At 37.2% G+C, this 25,303-nt stretch overlaps 1 protein-coding gene across 1 annotated transcript in view; it reads right to left on the minus strand.

The window, feature by feature from the left end:
* The window catches only part of map1ab (microtubule-associated protein 1Ab), a 36,660-nt gene extending 12,547 nt beyond the window's left edge, over positions 1 to 24,113 (minus strand). Inside the window, exons 1-4 of the mRNA XM_059536895.1 lie at positions 23,889 to 24,113; positions 21,523 to 21,624; positions 319 to 401; positions 1 to 138 (exon numbers count right to left, since the gene is read on the minus strand). Of these exons, the coding sequence (XP_059392878.1) occupies positions 1 to 138; positions 319 to 401; positions 21,523 to 21,624; positions 23,889 to 24,048 (483 nt within the window). The 5' untranslated portion in view covers positions 24,049 to 24,113. The remainder of the gene's footprint in view (positions 139 to 318; positions 402 to 21,522; positions 21,625 to 23,888) is intronic.
* Between the last annotated feature and the right edge of the window lie 1,190 nt (positions 24,114 to 25,303).

The raw sequence follows: 25,303 nt of genomic DNA on the forward strand, positions 1-25,303 counted from the left end.
CCCAGGATCAGCAAACACACGTGAGAAGGTCTGATGACTGAACACTCCAGTTTGGAGAACCAGGTCACCTTGGTCAGAACTCTGCCCACTCAGGACTAGCAGCTTGTGCACAGCTGGGTCAGATACAAGACAATGGATCTAGGACATGATAAGAGAGAAAGAGGACATTTAAAACACATTAGTCTATTAGAGTCATTCTGTTTGCAGCAAGGTTATACTTTGACAAGGTTATTCATTCTAACATCAAAGCTATTATTTACTGTATCTTCATTAGAAACATATAGCAGCTTGTCCAGAGATTTTCTTTAAATAACTTACCTCAGATATAACAGTATCTTCTGATGGATTCACTAATACAACCGTTTCAAGAACATCACTTTTGTGGTGCAGAGTCCTTTGACCTGGAAGAAATAAATATGTTTTTTCTTGTTGCTATTAAGATACAAATATCTATGAACAGGTCATCCTGTAAAGAAGGATACTCTTGTACAGAAAGAAAAAGAAATGAGCATGAGGCTTAAGGTTTAGAAAGACCGTAAACCGTATTTCTACTACAAATCCCTTAAGAGAAATGTCTGTATTTAATACAGGTGCCTCTCAATAAATTAGAATGTTGTGGAAAAGTTCATTTATTTCAGTAATTCAACTCAAATTGTGAAACTCGTGTATTAAATAAATTCAATGAACACAGACTGAAGTAGTTTAAGTCTTTGGTTCTTTTAATTGTGATGATTTTGGCTCACATTTAACAAAAACCCACCACCATCTCAAATATTAGAATACTTCATAAGGCCAATAAAAAAACCATTTTTAGTTAATTGTTGGCCTTCTGGAAAGTATGTCAATTTACGGTGATCAGTTTGTGGCACTGCTGAGGTGGTATGGAAGCCCAGGTTTCTTTGACAGTGGCCTTCAGCTCATCTGCATTCTTTGGTCTCTTGTTTCTTATTTTCCTCTTGAAAATACCCCATAGATTCTCTATGGGGTTCAGGTCTTGTGAGTTTGCTGGCCAGTCAAGCACACCAACACCATGGTCATTTAACCAACTTTTGGTGCTTTTGGCAGTGTGGGCAGATGCCAAATTCTGCTGGAAAATGAAATCAGTATCTTCAAAAAGCTGGTCAGCAGCAGGAAGCATGAGGTGCTCCAAAATTTCAGGTAAACGGGTACAGTGACTTTGGTTTTCAAAAAACACAATGCACCAACACCAGTAGATGACACTGCACTCCAAATCATCAGAGACTGTGGAAACTTAACTCTGGACTTCAAGCGACTTCTCCACCCTTCCTCCAGACTCTAGGACCTTGGTTTCCAAATGAAATACAAAACTTGCTCTCATCTGAAAAGAGGACTTTGGACCACTGGGCAACAGTCCAGTTCTTCTTCTCCTTAGCCCAGGTAAGACGTCTCTGACGTTGTCTGTGGTTCAGAAAATTCCTTAGTAGTAGTAGTAGCCCTTTATTGTCACTGGCCACAGGTACCAGCGAAATTAGCCATCAACCTGTCCATACATACAATATGACAAGGGGTAGACAGGACAGGAAGACAGGGGATTAAGGAAGAAATACAGCATAACATGAGGGAGGGGAGGAGAAAAAAAAATCCCCCGATATCATTGACTTGATTGCAAATGATTGCACAGACACTATTTAAACTGAGATGATGGCATCACTGAATTCTATGATGAACTGCCTTTAACTGTCATTTTGCATTATTGAACTGTCCTAATTAATGTTGTTCAGTTGCTTTGACACAATGTATTTTGTTTAAAACACTATATAAATTAAGGTGACTTGACTTGACATTCAGATTACTTGTTAAAGTGCAATAAAATACCTTATATCTGAAGACGACGTACGTTTGTTTGTGGATGGAGACTCATTCACCAGCTACAGGCTGTAATCCTCATTTGCATGTGTGTGTGTGTGTGTGTGTGTGTGTGTATGTGTGTGTGTGTGTGTGTGTGTGTGTGTGTGTGTGTGTGTGAGAAACGCGGTGCTGAAGTGAAATAACTGGGCAGTTTGATAGCCAAATTATAATAGGCAGTCTAATAAAAAAAATTATAAAAATAATAATTAGTGTTATAATTTAATACATTAATAGGAGAATGAGCCTAATATCATCTTGACTATCGACAGAGACCTCTGCTATCGTCAATATCTCTGACTATCGTCGATACATGATACTATTGTCTATCGGCACAACCCTAAATGGAATGCATTTACATTTACATTTACATTTAATCATTTAGCAGACGCTTTTATCCAAAGCGACTTACAAATGAGAACAATAGAAGCAGTCAGGTCAACAAGAGAACAACTACAGTATACAAGTGCCATGACAAGTCTCAATTAGTCTAGTATAGAACACATAGTCTTAGTCTAGTATAGAACACATAACACATTTTTTTTTTTTTTTTTTTTTATAAATGAAAAGACAAGAAAAGGAAAAGTGCTAGTGTTAGTTGGTTAAGTGCATGCGAAAAAGATGAGTCTTTAGATGTTTCTTGATAATGAGTAAAGACTCAGCTGTACGAATTGAGATTGGCAGGACCAGCTGGGCACAGTCCAGGAAAAGGTCTGTGAGAGTGATTTTGAACTTCTTTGGGATGGCACCACAAGGCGTCGTTCACTTGCAGAGCGCAAACTTCTGGAGGGCACATAAGATTTAACCAGTGAGTTTAGGTAAGTTGGTGCCGTGCCAGTGGTCGTCTTGTAGGCAAGCATCAGTACCTTGAATTTGATGCGAGCGGCTACTGGTAGCCAGTGTAACCTGATGAGGAGAGGAGTAACGTGAGCTTTTTCCGGCTCATTGAAGACAACCCTCGCTGCTGCATTCTGGATCAATTGCAGAGGCTTGACAGTACATGCAGGAAGGCCCGCCAGGAGAGCATTACAATAGTCCAGTCTGGAGAGAACAAGAGCTTGGACAAGAAGTTGGGGTGGCTTGCTCTGACAGGAAGGGTCTAATCTTCCTAATGTTGTATAAGGCAAACCTGCAGGACCGGGTCGTTGTAGCAATGTGGTCTGTGAAGCTTAACTGATGATCCATCACAACTCCTAGGTTTCTGGCTGTCCTAGAAGGAGTAATGGTTGATGAGCCCAACTGTATAGAGAAGTTGTGATGAAGCAATGGGTTAGCTGGAATCACCAGGAGTTCTGTCTTCATAAGGTTAAGCTGAAGGTGATGGTCATTCATCCAGCTAGAAATGTCACTCACACAGGCTGAAATGCGAGCAGCTACCGTCGGGTCATCTGGCTGGAATGAGAAGTAGAGTTGGGTGTCATCAGCGTAGCAGGGATTAGAAAAGCCATGCTTCTGAATGACAGATCCTAATGATATCATGTAGATGGAGAAGATAAGTGGTCCAAGTACTCAGCCTTGAGGAACCCCAGTAGCAAGGTGGTGTGACTTGAAACATCACCCCTCCAAGACACACTGAAGGATCTGTCAGAGAGGTAGGACCCACAGGAGTGCAGTTCCAGAGATGCCCATCTTTCTGAGGGTGGACAGGAGAATCTGGTGATTAACAGTGTCAAAAGCAGCAGACAGGTCCAGTAAGATGAGTACCGAGGATTTTGAAGCTGCTCTTGCTAGTCGCAGGGCTTCAGTAAACGAGAGCAGAGCAGTCTCAGTTGAGTGGCCACTTTTGAAGCCAGATTAGTTGCTGTCCAGGAGGTTGTTCTGTACAAGGAACATAGAAAGCTGGTTGAACACAGCTCGCTCAAGTGTCTTTGCAATGAATGGAAGAAGGGATACCGGTCTGTATTTTTCAAGAAGCGCTGGATTTAGAGATGGTTTCTTGAGCAGTGGGCTTACCCGAGCCTGCTTGAATGCTGAGGGAAATGTTCCAGAGTGAAGAGAGGAGTTGATAATGTGAGTAAGCGAAGGTATGACTGAAGAAGAGATTGCTTGAAGGAGGTGAGTGGGGATTGGATCAAGTGGACAAGTAGTAGGATGATTGGACAGGAGAAGTTTGGAGACGTCCATCTCTGAGAGTGGGGAGAAGGAGGAGAAAGAGTGTGCGTCGGTCATTGTGAAGTTGTCCTCAGTCTGCGGTGTGGAGAATTGGTATTGAAAAAATTGCATGTGAAGACATTTTTGTTCAGGGGAAAAGATAAAAAATGTTTCAATAAAAGAAAATAAATAAATGTGAACGTGTATTGTTTTGTGGGTTTATTTGTTTAATATTTTCACCTGAACAATGGTGCAGTGTTGATCAGTTAATCCATGAGTGTTAACTGTGAACATCAACTTTGGTGTTCTCATCATCCATTCTCGTTTTAATATTTTACACTTTCTAAAAGTTTGTTAGTTAACACTGTCAGAGTGTTAATAATGTTAACTCTTTCAAAAGTGTTAATTTAACACTTTACCATTGGATCCCATATTTACTCTGGGAGTTAAATTCACTCTTTTAAATTTGCTGTGTTGCAAGAGCTTAATCCTTTAAAGCATGTTACTTAACAACATTGTATTGATTTGTTCACCTGAAAGTCAAACATAGGAGTCGTACGATTGAATAATGTTATGCAAACTGAATGTCCCTGCAGCAGGAGTTACACAGAAAGGCATAGCTATCACTCACATCAATATTCATTCATTTAGAGAAGGACTCCCAAGATGTACAGAACAACTTATAACAGCTAAAAGAGTTAGTGCAATGTATCTCAAGGACAGTCCTGAGACATCATGGATGTTTGGATTACAGTCATGAGTAATGGGTTTAGGGTTTTAAGTGTAAATTACGATAAGAGGATATCTATACAAATCTAATAAGGAAAAACCACATGACACAAATGCAACAAAAGTCTACATCGTCTCAAAAGTCCAGTCCAAACACATTTATCCTGTGATTTCAGTTGTATAAAGAGTGTTATAGGAGCAGGGTGTATTGAGGAATTAGTGGGATAATCAAAGAGCTGCTGAACGCAGCATGACTGGGGTTTGGACCAAGCTGGCCTAAGCCCAGCCTTGCTTCTATGAGCCATATGGTATGAGAAGGAAGTACAGAAGTGAAAGTACAACATATGTGAAGACCGGTGAGACAGATTACACCAGGGCGCACTGAATGCAAATAATACAGGCTGCCACGGAAACTGGTAGCTCCGACCCTGCTGCCCTTTGCAAAGTAACAAAGTACAAAGAAACGAGGGAGGTATGAAAGTATCAGGCACTGCAGTTGCTCTGCCTTACGCCGCCTTCACACTGGCAGTTGAAATCAGCTCCGATACGGCAGCGAAACGACCGGAAGTCATTAATTTTCTATGGAGATTCGCAGACCGCATGCGAATGGGTCCGAACCAGGTGCGAACGAGTGCGGTGCGAAAAAAATCGTGTCCGTTGGCCATCCGGATGCGTTCAAAAAATTGAACTCTTGCGAAAGGCTACGGACGGTTCCTATCCGACAATTCCAGCGGAAGTTGGCGTTGCTATGGTACTGATAAACAAACCTGAATTCTTAACTTTTAATAAAATAAATAATGATTTTATAATAAAATTATATTATGGCTAATCGTAGACTTGTCAATGCTCTTGCTGTTGCTCTCCTATACTGGAGAAGCAAGCAAAAAAAAAAGAGATCCATGTGGGTAAAATACTACCTGGCAGAGAGGTATCAGTACGGGGAGTTTCACCGCCTGGTGGGTGAGCTGCGTCTGAACAACGGTGAGGATTTCAGGGAGTATTTCAGGGTGTCGCGCTGTCAGCCTTTCCAACCTTTCCGCCATTTTTGTTCTACTATGGCGTTAGGCATAATGCCCAGAGCTACATGGGTCTATTGGCCTTGTAATGAATGCATTGTGTGCTCTTTATTGTTGACTGATGAAAAGGATAACAAATGTAGGTGATGAAAATTACACGTTTTTGAAAACTCAGAAAAAGTCTGAATTAGCTGAAAAATAAAATCAAGGATAAAAAATAATTTACAAACTAATAAAAAAAAGTAATGAATTTACACTGAATTTAATTTAAAAAAAAAAAAAATTAAAGAAGACCATTTAAAAAAATAGATTTATTCAGTGGCATTTATACTTTGATTAGCTTAAAAAGCACATTTGAATTCCTGTATTCACATATTGTGTATTCAAACTGGAATGTTTGGCAGGATGTACCAAACGGTTCATTACTTTTTAAAAATAGTCAGTTAGGCTTTAGTTGCATCAGAACCTCAAACCATGATTTGCTAGTCACATATGGCATTGGGGGTAGGACATTCTCATTCTAGAGAGAATTTGATTGGACATGCAGGATGAGTCACAAAATATATTGTAGCTGCCATCAAAGAAAACATACATATATTTCAGTTCAATATGGTTCACGGTTAAAATACAAAAGGGTTAAAAATCATATGATAATGTATCATGGTCAATACATAATAATTTCATGTTTATTTTCCTTTTGTTAAAAACCTTGTGAAAAAAGGGGGAACTTATTTTTTGTTCCACATGGAAATTATTATTTGTTGTTATGGGGACGCTAAATGGGTGCACTTGCTAAGAGCAGAGAGAGAAATGTGCTTCGGTTTGCGAGCCTGCTGTCTAAAAGCCCCAAGAAGATTTAAAAGTTTCCATATAAGTTGTGTATGTAAAGTTTGAAGATGTATTCCTCATCTAAGATTACCCTCTCGGGATCATGCGGCCAATGAGGTATATTTTCTTTCTTTGTCATTTATTTGTATTACACGATACTTTGTTTGTACCAAGCCAATTGCGATATTATTTTACATGACATAAATGTATGCTTTATTACTTTATTTCTATGTGATTTCGTTTAGTATTGTCTGCAAAATATGCTTACAATTTACTGTTAATTTATGTTTTTTCTGTACTTTATTTATACCAGTTCTGACGGCAATATGGCAATATAAAGGAACATGTAAAGACATGTTTGAAGATTATGTCACCAAATAAATGCCCGTTAAAACCCAGGAACGACTTGAGCCTTTGTTAAACTCGAGGGGAGTAACATATATATATATATATATTTTATAGCGATTTTTATACATATTTTTTTTTAATATATATTTTTATATAGTGATTTTTTTTCTGGAAACAACATTTTCAAGTACATTAGCATATTGATCTCAAATGGACTTAAAAACCACAAAACTAATTTGCCGTTTTAAATAAACAGATGGTTTTGGAGAGCGGTGTGTTTAGCCAGCTTCTAGTTTCCACTACTCCCTTTGGCACTTTTCCACAGTCACAAAAGAATGTAGCATTGTAACAGTAGTCCAAGAAATCCAGTAAATCCATTAAAGGACAAGAAACTTCATAACTACTGATTATTACTTAATGACTTCTCACAACATCTTGGCACAAACATCTTTATCGCATTAGCATCATAAAACAGTCATTTCTAAGAAGGTCTCAGTGTAGCGATCCAGTCCTACCTCACCTGACCCGCTTGATATAAATATCTGCTCAGGGACTCTAAAAATGAGAGCACTCTGTTAAAATAAGCTCAAACAGTGCTATGGTAGAAGACAGACCAAGCATTCGCACTGCTCCAGATATTTTGCTCTAGATATGGTCACCCAGGAGATTGAGGCCCGTGGAAGTTTGGGAACAGAATCGCCTCATGCCACCGTCTTGTGCGCTTTTGGGAGCAAATAACCTTGTGAACGGCACGTCTTGCTGCAGCACACTGTATTAGCAACACTAAATCTGTTTGTCCCCGTGGAACAAGCCATTTAATTCCCATTTCATGTACATGCAGTGGCCTTTCTTTTTATTAAAAATGCTAAATTAACTTTCATTAAACAAAGCACCACAGGTGTTTGTTGTTATCTAACTAGCTTTTCAGAATGGAGGGATTTAATGTTACTTTTGAGGGATTTATTGTAATCCCATAAATGTGTCATTAATCCAGTCTTAGTCCAGTCCTCTGGTTGATGGGAAACTTGAAAAATCCAGAAAGTAATAAAAGTAATTACATAAATTACACCACTAGGCACCATCAAAACAAAAGACTAGAGAAAAACAAGACAAACACACGCTGGCTCCCGGTTGCATCTACACAAGAAGCAAATGTCCTAGTTTCTTCTGGTAATCCTAGTCCTGTGATTTGGCAATGCCGAATGATTCTGCTGTTAAGCATATGAAAGCCTCTTTTATCACGGATGTGTCACTGAATCTCAGACGGTCAGTCACCTGGGTAAAGGGTGTGGCATTGGCAGTGACCCAGCAGGAGTGCATGTTGTGATTTTATGCCTCATTTGGACCGTTTCAGATTTCATAAACAGTGAAAGTTTTCACCTTCATTATTTTCCATTTTTGCACAAATTTACATTAGATATCTATGTATACAATATAAATAGATTTCAGTGTCAGGATTGTGGAAAGAGCAAATTAAGCAAGATTAGGCAAGTTTTAAAGCAAGAAAAAAGGTAAGATTAGATTGTTGGGGCTGTACCACTGCTTCCTTGCGGTCCAGAAAACTCAAATCTAAACCTGAGCCAACTATGAGATCATGCCACCACACAGCCAGTTCATTAGCATTTGAAGCCACATCTTTGTGGTCCTGAATAAGGGCTGGATGTTTCTCCAACACTGACGAAACTCCACAACACTGCAGCATTTTATAACAACGTCGGGCTACCACAAAGATGTAATATGTCCACATAAATCTGGCATTTTAATAGGGAGGAACCAAAGAATAAAGAAACTCGAAGCTTGATAGGTGCATCTTTTAATCCTGATAATTGTGCAAATATATAATATATACCCAGCGCAATAGTGGGCAGGCAGTTCAAATAAAAGAAAATGTCATGAGTACATACCAAGTAACGGACACATGTTAATAAAAGGTTTTCACTGCAATATAGAGGAGTGCTAATGAAAGCATGTAGAACAGAGTACAGTATAAGTAGCGGACACGTTCTGATCTAAGAGAGTACATGGGTCTGTTCTGTGACTCAGCATCTGATCTGAAATGTTCGTTTCCACAGTCCCTTAAACAGATTATGGGTTGTTTTGAAAACACATGCATCTAATCAGTGACATCTGATAATCTCTCTAGAAATATTCATGTTGTTATCTTAAATATCAAAGTAAATAGTAGGTCAATTTAATGGAAAACAATTTAATATCTGAACAGTCGATGGGCACCATTGACTTCCATGGTGGAGAAAAACAATATTATGGAAGTCAATGATGCCCATCAACTGTTCGGATACTAATATTTCTCAAAATATCTTTTGTGAAAGAAGAAAGAAACTCATAAAGGTTTGCAACAAGTGGAGGGTGAGCAAATGATGACAGAATTTTCATTCTGAAAGAGAACTACTCATTTAATAAATTAAAGATGTATTATTAAGCTCTAACATTCCACATTCCCAATATCCCAGTCCTGCCCCAGTGACAATTTTCACACACAAAAAACAGTACCAAATAAACAACATTTAAGGCAGAACATGTCCTAAGGCAATCTGTATGATTAACATAATGTGAGGTAAAATATCTTAAACCAGAACAAGCAACAATTTACAGGCCAATTTAGACCAAAGTGATTCAACAGCAGTGGAGGAATTCTCCCTGCAGCACTAGAGGAAAGAGAGGGTGATCCTCCCACACTGAATCTGCAAACTCCCAGGGATGATGGCCGTTTGTGCACTCACCCACATACCCGCCAACATAAAGAGCCTTCAAAAAACTGAATAAAAGACTGAAATATGTCACTAAAGGGTGAGCTTGGAGCAAATGTGAGAGTATAACAATCATATCACCTTGCTATGACCGTGACCAGTTTACACCAAGAGCCTGTGACATCACATCTCATATTTTCAACATGTTTAACTCGACCACAACAAGTGTGCGCTTTTGTGCAGGTCAACCGCTCAAAATCTCCCTATATGGAAAGCTGCTTTAATACAAACTTAATGAGCAGCTGCTATGAGCCGTTATATAGAGTTCTACCAGTATATATTTAAATGGGTTATTGAGCTGACTCGGAGTAAACAAGTAAATTACAATTTAACAGTTTGTTTTGTCCGCAGCAAAGCAATCATTTTGGTCAAATTTTTGAGGACACAGACAGACAAACCTGCATACCTGTCTAAGAGATTCAATTGTAATTCCACAGACGGCACCTCCCACTTAAGATGTGGCCCTTTCCACTGAGTAATCCACCAATGAGAGGTTGTTTGTCTCAAATGACGTTCCTAAATCCGGAAGGATTATCCAATAAATCTGAAGTTGAGTTGCTAATATTTTCTATGTCAGACCATTCATTTATGTTGTACATGGAAACTGCAGGACTAAAATGGCTGTTCCTTTCTCAGATTTTCCAATGTCAAACGGGAACAAAGCATGAGTCAGTTTGGTAAAGCCCAATCGCCCTGTCTTTAATGTTTTTTACTCTGTGTCGGACGTGCCTGAGATGGACGTGCCCTTCAGTGTCCTAAGCTGAGCCTCACATCAATGATATCATGAAAGCTTAATAAAGAATCTTTCTAAAGCCTATAACAGAGCACACTGCCACACAACAGGCGCAATTAAATAAGATTATGTATTATGAAGGAACTTTCATCTCATATTATAATAAAGACACTCAAAACACTAAACATTCTGCACCGTTAAGCTACAAGCAGTACCAAAGGGACAATGACTCAGCAGCTAATATTGTCAGTGGGTGTTTCTCTATGTAAAAATCCCACCCAGCATCGGAAAAGAAAACTAAGGAATGACTGAATCATTTCAGCATTGAGATGACAAACAAATGTACTTAAAATAGTCCCCAGTATCTCCTTTAAAGTTAACAACACCATCACCTCTTTATTATATCAATTAGAGTACTTAGAGATCATTTAGTTTAAGCAGGTCTCATTTGCTTCATTGATGTTTTTTGTACTCAATTTAAATTAAGAGTAAAACAGTTGAACGTTCTGACTGAAACGTCAGCTGTGCCAAATAAAGCAAAAGAGTCGTTTGTGGGTTTAATTGGCCTCCACAATGATATTCAAACATGGAGCGAGTCATCCATTTAGTCATTATTTTTCGTGAATGGTCCTTAAGCGGCCAGATGCACAAACGTATAGCAAACATAAAGGAAGAGAAGGGGAGTCTCAGACAGCAACGCTGAGTCACAGAACAGCAAACGAATCAGTGGCTGTCAAAACTTAATTGTTAAATGTTTATAAATGTATCAAGATTTTGTATAATTGTAACTGTTGAATTACAGTACATAATAGCCTGAATTTAGTGGAATTACTGTTTAACAAAAAATAAAAATAAATAAAAATGATAGAGATGACTGTCGAAACTGATTTAAAAAATCTGAACTAAACTGCTTACTCAAGCAGCATTATAGGTTTCGTGGAATGCTGTCAAGAAAGGCATCTTACTAGATTTTAAGACCGAGACAATATTTTTTGCATTATTTTGGTTGTAATTTTATTGTAGAACGAATGAGTCTTTTGAGTCAGTGCAGTCTGATTGCCAAACGGATGTGTGAACAGTGTAGTCAGATACCAGAACAAATGATTAGAGTTCTTTAAAGTAAAAACAAAACAAAACGTGTGACCAGAGCAGAATGATTCTCAAACGAATGCCTCTTTTGAGTCGGCTCTTTTTACTGAATCAAATCATAGCAGTCCTTATGAGCTGGGTCTTTAATGTAAATCATTGTGGTAAAGATCACATTGTGTTTATGTGACTCATCAATCAAAAAATCTTGAGTCAGTTATTTTTAGTGAACATATCGCGCGACAAGTGTTTTCTGATTCTCAAACGAATGAATCATTTGAGACGGTTCTTTAATGAATCCAAACATACAGCGGTTGATGAAACAAAGTGAGTCGGAGCGGTTGATGTACTACTCAAATGACTCATTAATAAACCGCAAGTTTTACTTTATGTAATGTCATCATGAAATAACGAGTATACCTGTGCTATGTAATAATTAGTAGAGATAATAAGACTTGAAACATTCACTGTCTGTCGCCTAAAGATGGGCTACGTTTTATTGGATTTTTTTTGGAATTAACTAAAATGTTACCATATTTTTATTTTTTATATATATTTTATTGCGTTTAATTGATCTAAAATCTATCTGTGAACCCTAAGTTTCAATAAACATACCTTTCACAGGAATATTTTGTGGAAATCTAAAACGATCTGCAGCAATAGGCTAAAAGCCTAATTAAATATATTTTTTCCAATTTTATTCTACAAAAGTACTAAAAGAATCGTTAATGAACCAAAATCGTTCATCTAATTTCACCAACTCTAACATGGACACTTCAGATCATACTTCACAACTTCTGAGCATAATATATTTCTCCAGACAAAGACGTACACGTTTAGCATATTAACACAGCCTTCCTAAAATATCTCAATGTAGAAGTGCGTCATGCAGCAAATAATGATTTCTCGTGGTCAGTTAGCACAAGCACAAAATAATAAAATAACAAGACCACTTCAAATAGCTACTAAAAAATTCATCGCAACATATAAAGTTAAACCGTCCGCGCGAGCTCTCCGCCAACCTCCATCCATCACCTAAATTAATCCAGTTAATTTGGATAAAGCACAGTAAGGTGTTGATCGTACACTGTCCTTCAGACATATGTCGGTAGATTTAAACGACTGTCTGGACGTTTAATTACCTAATTCTTTCGTCGTTGTGTAGCCTATCGCGACTGAAACGCATTATAATGCGTATGTCTCGCACCCCATAAGCCAAGAGTACGCGATCAAAGTCATTAATAACGTCAAGAAGAAGACAAATATGCGGTCAAATTAGGATACGCACCCTCCGCGACGTCACAGTCTCAAGTGTCACTGACTGCATCGCAAGACTCTTTGTCCGGACCACCGGACCACTGCGACACTGCGTAAAAGTCACGCCAGAGAACGCATCGCACGCTAGAACGCTGTCTCTGTAGTATGCATGACAGAAAGTGATACATACCGTGTTTTGAAGCGGGCCACTTCAACAGAGCGTCGTGTGTCTCTCGACTGATGGGTGTTCGGGAGCGCAGTCGCTGCTGTGTGTGTGTGTGTGTGTGGGAGGGGCCGGAGAGTGTGTGTGGGTTGGCAGATTTGGGTTCTCGAGCAGAGCGGGATTAAACTACAGATGCAGCTACTGTCTGAAGAAGAGGGGTTGGGGGTTTGGGGGGGGGGGGGGGGGTTATTGATACTTTAAATGCACCGCAAGTAACCCTTTCATGCCTAATATTATATTACATTACATAGGCATGTTATAGCCTATGCAATTTACCCCTTTAGGCCCATTATAAACAACTGTCATCCATTCTCATACTAAACTAAATAAGTGAGTAATGAACTGATACAGCTGAGTTTTTAGTATACATTAAATCCAGCTGGTACCTATTCATTCCAAAAGCAGTTTTTTTATTATGCTACATGCTTTATTGCTAAGTTTAGCTGTGTGTCTTTTGTTTTGTATCTATTCATGCATATAATTGACATTCATGGAATCGGTCTCACTGATTTTTTGTTTTATTGTTAGTTTGTGATTGAGCTGCATTGCACCGACCTCCCTCAAGCTCTATATAAAGCCTGATAAATTTGATCAGCTGCGCATTACATCACAGTCATGTGATGCAAATATGTGGCATCCATTAAGAGACAGCCCGCTCAATGTAAAATAAGGGATCGCTCACACAAAAAGGTTCCCATTGTTTTCTATGTAAATGCGCAAGACGGACGGACATGTTTGACTGCTGCGGTAACATCTTCTAGTTCATGATGACATTGCATACTAAAATTGCGGCATTAGTTAAAAGAAGTTTAAAGGATTCACATGATGCGATTTCAAGTTTTCCCTTGTCTTTGGAATGTCACAAGCTGTTCCTGCATATATAAGATCCGTAAAGTTGCAAAGACTAAAATCTTAAACCCAAAGAGATATTCTCTATAAAAGTTAAGTCACTAAAAACACCACATTCAAACACGCCCCCATAAATCTCCATCACTGTGTTGGATGATTTGCATAACACCACCCTAATGTATATGCGAACAAAGGCGGTGAAACTTTTTTCTCATTGTAGCATTGTTTCCACCGCTACCATGTCGTGGAGACGCTGTGAGTTTCCAAATATGGTAAGGGGCGTGACATTTCCGTCACACGCTTGAGGTACTGTATTCGGCCAATCACAATACACTGGACAGCTGGCCAATCAGAGCACACCGCACTTTTCAGAACGATGAGCTTTGTAAAAACTGATGTTTTTTATAAAGTCGGGGCAGAGAGTAGCAACAATAATGTATGGTTTGTGGAAAATAACGTGTTTTTTTAAACCTTAAATGGTGTAAACACATTGCATTACACCAAATATGTTATTTTAGCATCGTCATATGACCCTTTTACCTTTAAAAACTTTTTTGTTCCACTGCAAAGCATGTGCAAAAGGTGCCTAAAGCTAGACCGACATATTTGACCTTTGTGTTGCTATTTTTTAAGAGTCTAAAACACGCAACACTTAACTATTAAAAACGTAATTGCAACTTAAAAAAAAAAAGATGTTGTATACTGTCTGAGTAGGTACTAGATTGAAATTTATTTTCTGACCTTACGGGATGGTAAAGTGTCCATCCGAGTATCTGAGCATCTTCCAATGATCTGTTTTTCAATTTTTATAAATGCCAAAAAGTCGTTATATGATATCAAAATTAAGCCTTCTCTCTTTCAACAAGCCCTCTTATTTCCAGCCCTTCCATTTCAACCACCTGTTATATAAGACCACTTTCACAATCTAGTCAGTTCTTGATGGACTGAATCAAGTTCTGCCATACATTTTGCCCATGTTTTTGTTATAGTTTATTACAGCCTTACTGAATGAGTGCTTGACCTGAATAAGGTTGCTGTAGGCACTGCATGGCTTTATGGCATGATAAGAGAACTGAATTGTGGTGCAGTGTTTTTTCTGCTGTGCCCATTCTGCCAGACAGGCCATATTTTCAATTCCCCCCTCTATGGAACAATCCTGATATATTTTGATATGTTTTCCAGACATAATTCGCAGTCAGATCAGCACAGATAATCAGCAAAGGCTCAATTTATGAAAATTAAATGTCTTATTTTATTTCTCATTCATCTGGGTTGTGATTGTGAAATCAATAGAGCAAACAAACGATTTTCTCTCTTACTTTCCCTCTGAGTAGTTTATTCATTCATCTAATATAATTAATGATTAAATTATGTTAAAATGCCCTGGAAAACTTATTACCAATGCATCCATCTAATGATTCATTAAAAACTACATGAAGTAATGCTAAAATCAGTGCCAGGTATTTTTTATTTTGTTTATTCTCTGGATTAGTGCTTTGACTCGAACAGAATCTGCAGTGTTATCAATATCCAAATCATAAATTATTGAGCAGCCTCAATTATGCATGACTGACCTCCCTCTGCTGTTCAGGATGTCAGCACAAATTACATGAATGAATGGCTCTGTAAAACACTTTAGTATGTCTCTTTGAACCAAAAAATATGGTCAGTAACTTAAATACAAAAACTGTTTTCAGCAGATTTAAAAACTGTTTTTGGAGGTATTTTATGCTCACAATGGCTGCATTTATTTAATCAAAATACAGTAAAACAGTAATATTTTGGAGTATTATTACAGTTTAAAACAACTGGATATCATTTGAAAATATTTCAAGATATAATTTATTCTGGTAATAGAAAAGCTTAATTTTCAGTCTTCAGTGTCACATGATCCTTCAGAAATCATTCTAATATGCTTATTTGCTGCTCAAGAAACATTTATTATTATTATTATCAATGTTGAAAACTTAGTGTTCAATTTGAAACAAATCTTTTGTAAAATGATAAACATATTTACTGTCACTTTTGAGCAGTTTAATTCATCACTGCTGAAAAAAAGTTTTGAAAATAAAACTTTTGAAAGGTAGGTAGGTAATACAACTCTTCCATATAAACCAAAATCAGTGATTGTTTCCAAAGTGAAGGCTAGTTACCAAACTGTAACAGCATCTGCTCACTTCACTTACTTTGTTTGCAGTCACATAAACATTTTCACAAAAGTGTGAAACATGATTTAGGTGATGTTCATAAAATTAAATATAAAAAAATGCATAAAACCGCATAGTGCAGAAATGTTTCTAAGTCAAAACACAAATGATAATCTGTGTTATCAGCTTGAGTGTTTGTTTTGTTCCTCATGTAAGAGTCTGTGCGTAGCCACGAACGTCTCACTGGCCTTTTGTGTCAGTAGAAAACAAAAGCGTGCTCAAGATTGCTCAAACAACTGAGGGGATTGTGTTTGTAGCACTTACAAATATTGTACAGCCCAGAACTAGATAAATTATTTTTTTTTAGAGCTGAATAAAATTTAGTGGATATATTTACCTCTTGAACTCCACCTCAAGGCCACGATGTATGTGTTTGAATCTTTTACTGGTGTCAAGAGCAGCAGCCCTTTCCTGAGCACTTTTAATTAAGTATTCTGTATTTATGTCATTGTCTAAAATTCCGCAATTTTAGGACAAAGGCATGTTGAGGCAACTTCTGTAACATTACGCTATCTTTAATTAACTTTAATTGCTGAACTAACACATTCATTGCTCTAAAAAGTATTAATTTCCAAATTAAAATCTTACTGACCCTAAACTTTTGAACAGAAATAAACACACACATAAGCCTACTTCAAAAGAGCTTTTAGAATTTTAAGAGGTATGAAGTTTTGGCTTTGGGCCTTAATTATCAGTGTGTCTGAAAATCATGTGATCGTTCACTTCCCCCTCAGCATCAGAGAAATTCATAATTATGGCTCAGTGCTTATATTATAAATAGGTCCTGCTTGAGGCTTCAGCTCTAGAGTACCAATTTCCTTTGTGTGTGTATGCTGAGAGAAAAAGGAAAGAGTCAAATAGCCGACATAAACTTGCACTCCCAGTGACTCTATTAAAGGAAATGACTCCCTTTTCTTCCTTTTAAATGGTTAAAGCTATGATTTTGTATATGCGTGCTAAATTTCATCAGCAATGTAAGCAAAATGTGTTTGGGGTCTCCGACTGATAATAGTTTCAGACACCATGAGAGGGAATGTCTGGGTCAGATTTTGGTTAGCGCTAGCTAAGTGCTGTTAGCCAGGACATTCACAGAAGTGATAGACAAGGTCAAGAGGGCATGGTTTGACTGGTTACTTCACATATGCCAGATAAAAACTGCCTTTGTGATGAATGGGAATGCTAACGGATAGTTTTCTCTAGGTATTACAGACTTATGGGGAACATGTCACTCAGACGAGACTGGAAATATAAGAAAATTATTCTCCAGACCATTACTCCGGTCTTCCCAACCGCTGACTCATAGAGCATAACGGTGGTAGAAACGTCTCATTCGGTCTCTCTATAAGGATATTTGAGGGGATGAAGCCTGTCAGCAGCTAATGCAGTGGTGGTCACAGTTTAATAAAAAGCCAATTATGCCAGTATCTGACATTACCAAACAATTCATTTTACTGCATGCCCCTATTCCGTCTCAAGGCATTCCTCAAAATACATTAAGTCCATATAGTGTCATATTAGTTGGGTAACAACAGTTAACAGTCGCTGTAATGTGCACATAGTACTTCTCACCTCACAAGCGCCCTCACATCAACCCTCACCTTGACTCATGCCAAGATGCAGCTCACCATGGAAACATAGTAGAAGAAGAGAGGAGGTTGAGTGACTCAGTAAAAATGAAAACACCGATCATGCCATTTCCTTGGCCTGAACCTTCCCACCAGCCACAGCTAAACTTAACTGATCGAGGTCATACTTGCTGTGACGCACTTGATTCATATTATTTTATTTACTGTCTCTCTCTATATACAAGTACAGTACACAAAAATGTATATATGAAATTAGCCCAATGGGAGGGATTGACTTTTTTTATGCTCACCAAACTCACTTTTTTATTTGATCAAAAGTACAGTAAAAACAGTACAATTGTGAAATATTTTTACAATTTAAAATAACCGTTTTCTATATTGATATATTTTAAAACATAATTTATTCCTGTGATGCCAAGCTGAATTTTCAGCATTACTACCCCAATCTTCACATGTCACATGATCCTTTAGAAATCATTCTAATGTGCTGATTTGATGCTAAAGAAACATTCACTGTTATTATTAACGGTGAAAACAGTTTCACTGCTTAATATTTTTGTGGAAAATGTCATGTTTTTTTCAGGATACTCTGCAGGATGAATAGAAGGTTCAAAAGAACATTCATTTGAAAAAAAAATGCAATTAATAACTTAAATTTAACATGAACAAGCATTCATTTATAAAACTATTATTGACCCCAGGCTTTTAAAATTGTAGTTAATATCATGATACATATAATTTCCATCTTTAAAATGAGTGAGTTTTATATTTCATCTAATCTATTCCGACATACATGATGAAAACTTGAAAATGTGCTGCATAATAGGAATGACAGCAGTATATCTTAAGCCACCTGCTGTTCATTACCAGGAAAAGCGCAAAGGAGCAGCTCTCGGTTCTCAAAGGGCTTCAATCTGCGGAGTAACTCTCAGTTCAGTTCACACCCAAGAGCTGTGAGGATATAATCAGGTATTATAACTGATACTTACCAAAATAGATGAGAAATTAGATGTGGATTGCAAGGAGTGTCTACAATTACAAAATGGTCAAAATATTACTGAATTCTTTAAAAGACAGATAGATAGATAGACAGACAGACAGATGCTGAATATGATACTGCGGGAGCCTCATGTCTGACAGGCCTTGAGCCATAGAAAAGCACAATCTGAGACATCAACCTTTAGTGGTTGTTAACCTTGTATCACCCCACAGACCAGTCATCAATATCTGATCTAAGCACACATCACGCCCTTCAGCAGGGTCAGAGGGCATCACTCCACCTCCCAAGCTTTATTCCATCCATTAACTGTTGTTGCAGTCTATTAGTGCTCTTTTGTTCTAACCATAGTATTACTAGGCCCATATTGTGTTAAAGGGATAGCTCAAAAAATTACAATTCTGTCATTAATTATGTCATATATAATGTTGTTCCAAACCAGTAAGACCTTCATTCATCTTCTGACCACAAATTAAGATATTTTTGATGTAATCGGAGAGTTTTCTGATCCTGCATAGACAGCAACACAACTACTACGTACAAGGCCCAGAAACATAGTAAAGACATCATTAAAATAGTCCATGTGACATCAGTGGTTCAACCTTAATTTTATGAAGTTACGAGAATAATTTTTTTATACTCTGTTGCGTTACTGTCAATGGGGGGTCAGAAAGCTCTCAGATTACATCAAAAATATTTCAATTTATGTTCTGAAGATGAATGAAGGTCTTATATGTTTGGAACGGCACGAGGGTTTGTAATTAATGACAGAATTTACATTTTTGGATGAACTAAAACTTAAAGACAGGTATGACACTTCAAGTAATGTGTGAGAGATGTGCTACTTTTCTAAGCTTTTGGTCTTGCTTGGGGTTTTTTCTGCCAGGCTTGCAATAATATTAACACAAAAAAAACTCAAAACACTTATACATAACTGTAGCAAAACCCTGGCAACTTTTTCTGCAGGTTACATTGTGACACCAATAGGTGACGATAAGGGACTGTCTTTGTGAGTGAGTCACAAAATCGTACTTTTAAACAGTTTGTTCATTTAGGAACAAAACAAGTCTTTGCCTGCATCCAAAATCTCTAAGTACTTCTTTTAAATAAGAAATACTTTATGGCCCATAAAAGGTTTGTTCTATGATTGTGTTTAGTATGAATTTAATCCAGACATACTTCATTGGTCATGTTGTCACTGTCATATGACCTACCAGCGTTAAATATTGCTTTTTTGTTTGCCATTTACAAATACTCTCCTGTGGCTTAATAGGACAGTAAAGCGTTCATAGGATTCACACATAAGAATCTTTTGAATGTAGACCTGGGACTTTCTGTCAACTGTTTGAGTACATTCTACTCTATTCACAAACTGTTTTTCGCCTACTATATTAGTAGAGAAGTATGTGATTTCAGATGCAGCCATTGTTTTTATGAATGAGTCACTGAATTGTTCACCGAAACTGTTTCATAAAAAAATTATTATTTCCTTAATTACTCACCCTCATGCATTTCCAAACCCGTAAGACCTTTGTTCATCTTTGGAACAAAAATTAAGATATTTTTTATGAAATTCGAGAGCTCTCTGTAATTTTATGAAGCTACGAGAAAACTTTTTTGTGCGCAACAAAACACACAAAAAACTATTTTATTCAACAATTCTCCTCCCTTGAACCACTGATGTCACATGGACTTTTTTTTTTTATCGACGTTCTTGTTACCTTTCTGGATCTTGATCGTGGTAGAACCCTTGTTGTATATGGCAGGGTCAGAAAGCTCTTGGATTTCATCAAAAATATCTTAATTTCTGTTCTGAAGATGAACGAAGGTCTTACGGGTTTGGAACAACATGAGGGTGAGTAATTCATGAACGCAATGCTGTGAAAGCTAGTGAATAGATGAGGTTTCTTATTTGGTGCGTTGAAGTTTAATGTTTCCCAACACCCACTGTTGTCCCATTTGGCCACTTGTTTACAACCACCCTCATAAGGATAAGTAAAAATGACAAGGCAATGTATTTTATGTCATATAATAAATGTGAAAATATCCTGAGCTTGTGTTAACCACAAACCTTATTTCACTAATTTTACCAAAAACCTATTCAAATGACTTCAGAATGATGAAACCAGAATGCTAAAATGATCGTCTGAAGGGTTTTGGCTTACAGAAATACATCATCTCTGCAGTGCTCTGTTGTTATATGAAATCATTATGAAATTGGCAGTCACTGTTGGTTTGAACATAATCAGTGATCACATGCAGTCCCATGGCTATATATATTCAGAACAAAAGAATCTGTGCTAAATTACATTTCCATTCACATTAAGTTTGTCTCTAGCTACTGTATCATTCACCTCCTCTGACAGCAGCTTAGGGTTTAAAATAGGTACTAAAGCACTTTCTCAGCAGTTAAGAAATGAATAGTCTTTCGTACACTGAGGCACATTTGAGCCTTTGTGTTTCTGCCTCATCTCAACCCACTACACAGATCAAGGTGCGTCCCGCCCAACACACACTGCAGCATTCAAGCACTGGCTCTGCAGCTCTTCTCCTCCTCCTGACACAGCTCTTTGATTACCATTGTGCCAGGCAGTACAGTGGAAGCAGGACCCGTGCAAACACACATGCTGGACTCCCCATGGAGAGATCTCAGTGCTGCATTAGCTGCATATCATGTGTGTTATCTGTAAGCCTTTCTGTAGGCAAGATCTGCAGTGTGTCCTTGGGCTGACCATATGAGCAGCTTGGCTCCAAATGAAAATATTTATTTATGTGTGGCATACTGGGAAATAAATGGAAATTTGTGTCTTATCCTTGCAATTGTTCATTTAGCTTGAGCTTTATCTTTCCATACAGTATATTTTCATATAAACTTCTGACTTCATTTGAATTAAACTCTACTGCAGGATCAAGATGTCTTCCTTTCAATCGGACTGACCTCTGACCTCGGCTGAGAACTGGGCGGAATGTCTGCTTATGAAAAGCTGTAGCTGTTGGTCCAGGTCACATTCTGACACACTGATGTCCCAGGAACGAATACCTGCAGGTACAGAGAGACATGCCACATTGATCAATATGAGCAAAGTTCCTGAACTGTACATATGTACGCAATGTTCATTCACATACTCATTTCACATAATGAGCTTTAGCTTATTTTATTATATATATATATATAATAATTATTTTCGTTGATAATGCATGAAAAGCTGATTTAAAAATGACCAAATTTCCTCTTTTCATATGTATAACATATGTTCACATATATTATACTATTTAATTAATTACAAATGATATTACTTTTAACTTTTTATTCAATTTGTTTGGAAAGTTGAGATCAAAATTTCACAGATTTCCTCTTTTCATATATAGTGTATAACAATGTATATCATACCAATTTACTAATTTCAATTATATGACTTATTATTTTATATTACAATTTGAGTAAAAAATTAGTTGAAAACTAAAATACATTTCAATGTAATATTTTATTCATATTAATATTTTGATTAATTTTATCTGTAATTGTAATCACATAATTGTGACAATAATAATTCAAATATTTATATGAATTACTTAATTAATCAATTAAAGTATTTTATTTTTTTATAAACTTTTAGTTTATATTTAATTTGTAATTTTCAACCCCAGTTTTAAGCATGGTCTCAGACAACTGCCATATAGTTTTGAACATAAGATTAAGTGTGTTGTGCTCAGAATATTCATTGAGTGTTATATAAGATCCCAAAATGTTAGATGTGCCTTAAGTTTCTACTGCGCTGAACTTCAAAGTCTAAATTGAAGAATTAGGGAATGAAATGAAATCTCTAAGCCTCTGAACTCTCCTCGGCTGTGTCATTCCTCCTCTGTTCTTTACAGAGATGAAGGACTATTTTCCTCAGATTCTGTTTTGCTTTGTAAATGAAGTGTAAATCTTGCAAACACTGCAGTCAGAAATGCTGTGTCATTGGAATTTGAAACAGGTAATGACCGCAGCGATGAACCGATACCTCTGTTTTCTCAGAATAAGATTCACACAGCCTATAGAAACACAAGACATTCCTTACAGTATTGATTCATTCTCATCGATATGCTAATTTCTGATTAAGAGTCTGTCAGGAGGAATGAGATAATCCTCAGATTTCTAGACGTTCAATCATTAAGAGAATCCTGCAGACTGAGCATGTCAGGATAATGTACTGAATGTGAGTAGCATAACAAGTTTAGTTTACCCTGAATATTAGGTTCTAATTTGGTTGTTTCACAGGTTTGTGCAGTTGGCAGCTCTGATTAGTTATTTAATAGTTATGTTTTACAGTCAAAGTCAAGCTTCACAATCATTAGACAAAATGCCAGTATAGTTATGAAAAGAAAATGTTCATTCAACAAACCAACTTTTATGAGAACAAAAAGTTGGCAGATAAATAATAAATCATATTTTAGAGTACTAATATGTACTTTTAAAGTGCTACTATGTATTATTAAGGGGTAAAAAAGATAAATAACTTTTAGCTTTTGTACCATAGGTTTTTATTGCAGCCAGTGACAGCTTTGTACCTTTTATTTTTTATTGAATACACAGTTTCCTAGACTATTTTATGTTTGAAAGAAAAATTAATAGGGACACTCCTACTGCAATAATTAATCACCGGCCTATAGTAAGTTACAACACCTACTCAAAATATAGTGGTAAATAAAAAACATATTCAACAACAATATCTCTAGATCAACGTCCATAGAGACCATAAAAACCGCAGCTTCATCAATTTCATCCATAAACGCACAATTCATGGCGCAGTGCTCCGTGCAGTCAGGCGAGGTCGCCGCAGTGTGCTGCTGCTGCTGGAGCTGGAGCTAGTATGCAATGATCTGATCAGAGCATAATCATATAACGCTCCAAACAAGTACACATGACAGGCGATTTGTAGAAGTTACTTACTTATTTATATTAAGCAAATTATATCATTGGCAATCATTTGGAAATTAACATTAGTCGTTTGTTTGGGACTGAAGTGCGTCAGTAATTAGATGAACACGCCCCCCGCAGCACAGCGTGCAGCCTAGATAGGTGTCAAGTCAAGTCAAGATGAAGTATGCAAGACATCTCCGTGATTTTTTGACAATATAAAACCATGTAATACTATAACGACTAAAACAATTTAAATAGGCATAAGAATAAATTTGGTAGGCTGTCTGTCACAATTCACGGTGGATAATAAATATTAATTCAATAAAATAATTTGATGTAAAAATAAATAAATAAGCCATATCATGTCAGATGAGGCGTGCTTTCAGTAAGAGGCTCACCACGCTCTATGTGGTGTCTGGCGGTGTGCAGCTGCTGCTCTGTCGCGATCTCTCCGATCACGATGAGCATGTAGAAGTTTCCCTGGCGGGGGATCGACTGGAGCCGCTCTTCGGTGCTCGTCTGCCCGCGGTCCTCGTCCGGGCCTGCAGTTATCTCCATGACAACTGCTGCCACCTGCCCTGCTGCAAAGTTAAGACAGCGAGGGCTGCTGCTCAAACTGTGCGAAACTAGGCGCTGTTTACCTGCGTCTGATTGGCTAAAAGACCATGCAGCTGTGTGATGTCACAGCTCGATGCCAGAAAATAGCGTCGCCATGCAAATACGACGCAACATTATTATCTCAAATGTATCTGGTTGCCATTATTTTGAATTTCATTGCCGGATTCAGATAAGGCTAAAAGCTTAAAGATATACACCACAAAATACATATAAGTTAAATGAAATGCAGATTAGATGTGAATGCAGCACTGCTGAGCAATCAAAATTCTTAATGGATATTTTATGAACAACATATAAATATAAATAAAATAAAAAAATAGTTCATAGTCCATGTTTTGTTGCCCTCTGAATTTTCTTAATCATCTTTTCATTTCTTTCTTTTCTGGTAAAATTAGTATACACTTTTTGTTGTTGTTTTTGCTTTATTTACAATTAGTAAAAAAAAAAAAAGCAACGATATGTGAAAGGAAACTTCTAGAGTGACTGCATCCTATCTCATAATACTTTAAGATTATGAAAATTATTAAATTACAAAAAATATTTTTAAAGAAGCTATTTAAAGAACATACTCTATATGCATTTTTTCATACATCCTTAAATCTGCCTAGATCAGTAATTTCGCAAATTTTGTTAGTGTAATGCAACCAAATATTTAAAACCGAGAGAAAAAAGGGAGGGAGATGATATAAAAATAAATAATTCAAAGCTTGGGCTTTCCCTCTGAAGGTGAGTTGAGATGCAGAAGCACCTGTCTGGTCACAGGCTGGATTTTACAGTGAGTCAGCAGTCTGTTTGTCTAATAGAAATGAGCTCATACTGCCCTCTGCTGGACATTATAGACAAGTGCACTACTCACATTTCTGAATATATATATTTCAAATAAAACCGATTCGGTCATTTATAGATGTATTCGTTGTTTGTCATTTAGAGAACACTTAAAAATCAACGGACTAAAAACACAACATATCAGATATCAGGTACAAGTTCTTCGGACAAAGCAGTTACTGAACAATATTGCAACCTCATCAATTCTCTTGTTGTCTGATTCCTCAGATCCTCAGCACCTTTGGGATTTAAAGTACAGACACTATGACTGACAAGTCCAAAATTTTGCTGTTTGGCCAGCACCCTCCCAACTTAAATGCTGAGCTGAGGAGCTGAAATGGATCTGGCAGTTTTTCACGTAAGCTGTAGA

Source organism: Carassius carassius, chromosome 43 (genome assembly GCF_963082965.1).
Source record: "Carassius carassius chromosome 43, fCarCar2.1, whole genome shotgun sequence".
NCBI lineage: Eukaryota > Metazoa > Chordata > Actinopteri > Cypriniformes > Cyprinidae > Carassius > Carassius carassius.